The following is a 6,749-nucleotide window of genomic DNA, read 5'->3' as shown; positions in this document are numbered from 1 at the left end:
GGTGACTAGTAAATTAGCATATATACATATTTTTCACATTTATTTTATATTGACTAATAGAACGAATTTTAAGCGATATTTTTTAATTTTAAAAAATTAATTAAAACATAAATAAGTAAACTGATATAAAATAAATATAACAAATTAGTGCAAAAGTCACGTTTACTTAGAGTAGTCAAAACTCAAATGTGCAAATCTTCTGGTGCGCAGTTTAAGCCAAAACGCTATCCCGGCGTACACTAGCATGGACCCGCTGGAGCTGAGCTGTAGTTTGTCATACATAAAAACGCGCACTTCGTAATTTTCACAACAAACAACCGTTTTGTTGAAGAAGAAAAAAGAGAAAAAAAAAGGCACAGCCAGCGAGGAGAGAGAATCACAGCACAATTGCACAAAGCAGAGGCCAGAGAACCAAACCAACGGAGAGATTACAGCGAGTGAGACTCCTGGAGGTCAGTGGTGAGCTCGCGCGGGTTGGCATTGGAAAAATGGTGGATCAGAGCTTGCTTGGGTGGATATTGGCCCCGGTGTTGGGGCTTTTGGCGATTTATACTTTGGTGGCCAAGAAGAACCGTGTCGGAGTTTCTTCGGAGACGAGAGGCGAGTGCGTGAAGAGCGTCGCCACCACCACTAACGGAGAATGCAGATCCGGTAATAGCGACATCGACGTCATCATCGTCGGAGCCGGCGTCGCTGGCGCTGCTCTCGCTCACACTCTCGCCAAGGTGATTTAAGATATTTCTAATTCTCAGTATTTTTTTTTTCTTTTGCTTTCTTGCAGTTTCTAGGCAACCAAGCAGAGCTTATAATTTTGATAAATGCGAATCTTTTTTCTCCTTCTAGCTAGTAGTTTTTTACCTGTGTGCCTGGTTGCGCTTTCGTTTTTAATGATATTTCGATTGCTTATCAATTTTTTTTTTTGATGAATGCGAAAATAGTTATGGATTTACTTCATTTCTTAAGGCTGAAAATCTCGTTTCTTATCCTAAACTAGTAAACTCTGTCCTACTGTGCGTTGCTTGTAACCTGCGGTGCACGAGTTGTTCCCTGGGTTAATCATTTGCGACGGTTTTTAACGAATTTCACAGGTTTAGTTGTTTCATACTACTGTCTCTCTTTTTTTTTCTTTTTCTTTTTTATCTTTTTTTAATGGATTTTCACTATGTTGGAATTGGTTGATGATTTTGAAGTGACGGTCCGCATGGACTACATATTTCGTTTTTCTTAATCTGCAACTTTTCAATTTATGATTTGTAATTTTTGCTTCTTTTTTTTTTGGGGGGGGGGGGGGGGTGGGGGGAATTTCAGTATTAGGCTCTATAGACTATATGATCTGTAAAATATTTTTTTTTCCATGAATTATATGATCTGTAAAATATCTATTCAGATATGCTTTTTGATCCAGAACTTGAATTAAGTTGTTGCAAACACGGTGTTTGTCATGGTATCACGTTTGTTATCTGAGGAGGTTGGTGAATGTTTTCAGTCTCCATCACGGATATTTTAGTAAAATTATTTTTTGATACGGGTCTTTTTCTGTGTGGTTGAAAATTTCAAATCTATCAGAGGAACGATGGAACATGGCCTTAAAAATTACAATCGTGCGTTTATAGACATAATCCGCTACATTCTTACTTCGTTGATCTGAGCAATTCCACTTATAACTTTTAGTCTTGAACGTAGATAAAATTAATCTTTGCGTGCAACTTTTAGTACAATTATTTTTTTGATATGGGTCCTTTTCTGTGTGGTTGAAAATTTCAAATCTATCAGAGGAACGATGGAACATGGCCTTAAAAATTACAATCGTGCGTTTATAGACATAACCCGTTATATTCTTACTTCGTTGATCTGAGCAATTCCACTCATAACTTATAGTCTTGAACGTAGATAAAATTAATCTTTGCGTGCAACTCTTAGTCGAAGTCCACTTTTAGGCTAAATTTTATTCAATTTATATAGTACGATGTATCTATCTGTTATCAGTTAATAATTGAATATTTTTGGTGGGGACTGACTTGTACGAATGGACTATTTCTAGTAAAAATATTTTTGACTCATACTGGGAATATGCTCGAAACTTTGAATGCTTATTTCACACATTTCTGTTTTCGCATCATTCGTCGCTTTCGATAGGACAAACTGGGCAATTAACCATGTATTTGAATGACAATTTCTCTATTTTATACTTACAAGGTACAATCTAATTCGGTAGCCATCTTTTTGTCGCACTCCTCTAATAATGGTGTCTGCTCTCATCTGAAATGCTGACTTTATGGCTAAATACATGAATTCTGTACCCAACTGTGTATGATTTGACATTTGTATGAATTATTACCATTCGAGATATGATAACTACACAACTTTTACACGACAATATTGATGTGTAAGTGAGTTTTATTTTTATTTTTTAAATAAATGCTGGATAACTTTATGAGAAGGGAAAACTCATTTACAAGTCAGCATTATTGTGTAAAAGTTGTGCAGCTAACATATCTCTTACAATTCAGCTGGTACAGTTAAATAACAAAAAAGTAATTTAATAAATATTAAGAAAGAAGAGCCATTGAGAATTGTTGGAAAGTTAACATAAGAGTTTATAAAAGCATCGACTCCATCTTATATATTTTTACTCATCAAAAAAAGAGTTTATAAAAGCATTTATTTTTTCATGCTTACAAATAAATAGAAAAATTTTGGATAAAATATCATTTTAAATTCCTTATGAATTTTGATAAAATAGTTTCAAATGAAGTAATGTAAGCTAAATGGCATCGCTTTGATTATCTTTCTGAAAAAAAAAATAATAATAAAATAAATCATTTTGGGATATATTTCAGAACCTCAAGTACTCCAGATTTGGGGCTTTTATTTTTATTACAAATAATTAGAGAGGCCTTTGGGCTGGTCTCTGTATTCATGCTAGCATATCTTGTTTTTTGACTTTTGCCGTTAGTTTGTTCCATGGTAAGATGTAAAATATCTCAAATTTGGCTGTCTATTGTCTTTAGCATTTTGTTAAGTAAGAACTCCCTTGGTTTTCTTTTTAGCCAATAAAAAAAAACCAGTAAAGATATTCTCAAGTATGTATTGATTTTGTGCTTCAAAATTGCAGGATGGACGTAGAGTGCATATGATTGAAAGAGATTTAACAGAGCCTGACCGAATTGTTGGTGAACTGTTACAGCCTGGAGGCTACCTCAAATTAATCGAGTTGGGGCTTGAAGGTAGCTTAAATTCAAGCTTATCAACTATATTTCTTGCTTACCTCCAATTAGAGGAAGTGGGTTGTTAAATGATATATGTATTTTGTTTACAATTGCAGACTGTGTAAAGGGCATTGATGCACAGCAGGTGTTTGGTTATGCTCTTTTTAAGGATGGGAAAAACACCCGGCTCTCTTATCCCTTGGAGAAATTTCATTCAGATGTGTCTGGAAGGAGCTTTCACAATGGGCGCTTCATACAGAGGATGCGGGAGAAGGCTGCAAACCTTCCCAAGTATTACTTATCTTCCTTAGTAGATTTCCACAATATGTTAATTTGTTTAATCTTTTATTTTTTTCAAGCTGCTCGTTGTGTATTAAGAATTTGTTACTGGGAAGTTCTGCATGCCTATGGATTTTAAGGTTTCCTTTACCGTAGTGTCATGATATAGTAACTATCTGATGTGTCATTATGTTATAGGATGGTTCATGTCGTTGTATCTTGTTCTCTTGATTTCTGTTTGCTAGTAGTTAAGCCTTCTTTTTTGATTTTCTCCAGTGTACGATTGGAGCAAGGAACCGTTACTTCTCTGCTTGAGGAAAACAGAACAATTAAAGGTGTGCAGTACAAGACTAAAGATGGCAAAGAACTGACAGCATATGCACCTTTAACCATTGTTTGTGATGGCTGTTTCTCAAACTTGCGTCGCTCTCTTTGCAATCCTCAGGTATGGTTCCATCTCAATCTCACCTGTTGACCATATCTGCTATATTGGAAATTGGTTTATCTTTGCCCGTGAAGTTGCTAACATGTTAAAATTTAGTTAGCCTTTTTGCTTGCATTGCTGAGATTCTGAGAATCCTCATCTCCCATTTTTGACAATTAAGTAGCTTTTGGAAACTTAAATCATGTATATCTCGTCGTCTGCAGGTTGATAGTCCCTCTTGTTTTGTTGGTTTGGTTTTGGAGAATTGCGAACTTCCTTATGCAAATCACGGGCATGTCATACTAGCAGACCCTTCCCCCATTTTGTTTTATCCTATTAGTAGCACAGAGGTTCGCTGCCTGGTTGATGTACCTGGACAGAAAGTTCCCTCTGTTGCAAATGGTGAAATGGCAAACTATTTGAAGACTGTGGTGGCTCCTCAGGTACATGTGTTCCAAATATCTTGCAGCCTTAATATTGTTGTTGCATGTCATTATGACCAAGTTTTTCTCATCTTCGTTTTTGATATATGATTTAAAATTAAAATATTTACCAAGTGATATTTCTGTCGCAGGTTCCGCCTGAAATACATGATTCTTTTGTAGCTGCTGTTGATAGAGGTAACATAAGGACAATGCCCAACAGAAGCATGCCAGCTGCGCCCCATCCTACACCTGGAGCCTTGTTAATGGGGGATGCATTCAACATGCGCCACCCTTTAACTGGGGGAGGAATGACTGTGGCATTGTCTGATATTGTTGTGCTGCGGGATCTCCTCAAGCCTTTGCGAGACCTAAATGATGCACCTACACTCTGCAAGTATCTTGAATCCTTTTACACCTTGCGTAAGGTTAGTTATAATGATATCATTGATATGCTGTTTTTGATACCATTCCAGATGTAGTGGTGCAGGCTTTCTCTTTTGTGCTTTGTTACAATAGGAAAACATGTGCACATAAAAATTATTCAAGTTAACTATCTCTTAATGTTTCAATTCGCAGCCAGTGGCATCCACAATTAATACTTTGGCAGGTGCCTTGTACAAGGTCTTTTGTGCTTCACCTGACCGAGCAAGGAAGGAAATGCGCCAGGCTTGCTTTGATTATCTAAGTCTTGGAGGTGTATTCTCAATGGGACCAGTTTCTCTACTCTCAGGGTTGAACCCTCGCCCATTGAGCTTGGTTCTCCATTTTTTCGCTGTTGCGGTTTATGGTGTTGGCCGTTTATTGGTGCCCTTTCCTTCGCCTACACGCATCTGGATTGGAGTCAGATTAATTTCGGTCAGTATGAGCTTCATGACGAAACAGAGTAAGATGCTTTTCTTCTTCGTTCTGAAAATTTGAGTTTTCTCCGTTGCAGGGTGCATCAGGAATCATCTTCCCCATTATCAAGGCAGAAGGAGTTAGGCAGATGTTCTTCCCTGTGACTGTTCCAGCTTATTACAGAGCTCCGCCTGTTGAGCGAGATCATTAAAGTGAGATGCCAACAGAGAATGTAGCCGAAAATCGGCTGCTATCATGACAAGCCAATTTGTACTGGTATCTGCCTTCCCTTTTTCAAAGCTGAGGGGATGGTGAATACTTGGAAAATAAGATGTGCATCAATACGTGTTTTGGTTTTTAGGACTTGTTCTTCCTAGTGTGTTGACAACTTATTTTCTTCAAGTATATATAGTTTGTTTCAAATTTATTGGATTAGTTCTCAGATGGTAAACGCCTTCTTCATTTCATGCTACTTGTTCGACAATGATTGGACCAGAGTAGCCCCCCCCCCCCACCAGGTATGGTTGAATGTTGGTTCTAGCCAACCTGCAATCGATATCGTCGGCAACTTCAAATAAAGTTAGTTTCACCGTGCATCCTAAATATATGCACTGTGTCATTAGATATTGAGGAATTGCCCTTTTTCTTTTTCTTTGCCTTCATTTGAGAAATGCATTTCTTTGGTTGAGTTTGTTCGAACCTAAGAGAAGACCCACCCACCACCCCGAAGTCCAAAAGGCAGGCGCATAACACATCTCTCTCTCTCTCTCTCTCTTCAACAACTGCTTTTTACTCTTGAAATGAGATATTAACTTTTTATTTTATTTATTTTATTAATATATACTAATCCCTATATATGTGTATAGAAATACCCGACAGTTGTCTGACCCACAAGAAAGAAAAAGAAGGTTAGCCAGCAGTCTAGTAGAGAGATTAGGAGACAAATTTTGCTCGAGTGAAAAATCATTTGGGATTTTCTTTGAAAAATACAGTAAAAATTGCAAGATTGGGACAAGCCGACGTGCTTTCAAGTTTAAAGACGGTTGTTGAATGGTTGACGAATGTGGTGGGCTTCGGTCTATATCCCAGATGAGTCAGGCCGGAACACCCGTCCCTCGTGGGAGAAAATCATTAGTTGACTCCAATTCATCCACTTTACGTGGAAACTCAAGATTTATTACTCGAAACTCCTGCTAAACCCGTACTTCACACTTCACACCACTCGTTTTGCCAGGGGAATCATCAGCGGAACGGCCCTGACTAAGGTTACATGGACTTCAGATACAACTTCCACCCCAAATCAAGCATGCAAGGATTTTCTAATCACCATCTCGTAAGGCAGTGTTAAGTGAAATATAAATCGAGTTGAGAATGATCTCCCACCTCATAAATCAATGCCATGGGCCCATGATTTAGCCAGAAAAAAAAAACCAGTGGTGTAAAAAAAGCTCCCTTCGAAGAGGAACATAAATTTAAATTAAAACTGATAATTTCACCTGAAATTAATTACCTGTGAATACCTAGAGGGAGGAGGCGGAACTTCCCTTCCCCACCTTCCACTCTCTCTTTTTATTT

General features: G+C 37.7%; 1 protein-coding gene across 1 annotated transcript; it reads left to right on the top strand.

The window, feature by feature from the left end:
• Positions 1-308: 308 nt before the first annotated feature.
• Positions 309-5,609, top strand: LOC133870967 (squalene monooxygenase SE1-like). The gene is made up of 8 exons (XM_062308280.1): positions 309-725; positions 3,116-3,227; positions 3,326-3,500; positions 3,765-3,933; positions 4,137-4,355; positions 4,487-4,762; positions 4,914-5,192; positions 5,272-5,609. Exons 1-8 carry the CDS (start codon positions 489-491, stop codon positions 5,383-5,385), a joined length of 1,581 nt encoding a protein of 526 aa, XP_062164264.1. The 5' UTR covers positions 309-488; the 3' UTR covers positions 5,386-5,609.
• The last annotated feature ends 1,140 nt before the right edge of the window (positions 5,610-6,749 follow it).

Source organism: Alnus glutinosa, chromosome 6 (genome assembly GCF_958979055.1).
Source record: "Alnus glutinosa chromosome 6, dhAlnGlut1.1, whole genome shotgun sequence".
NCBI lineage: Eukaryota > Viridiplantae > Streptophyta > Magnoliopsida > Fagales > Betulaceae > Alnus > Alnus glutinosa.
This window is presented reverse-complemented; position numbering and strand designations above follow the sequence as displayed.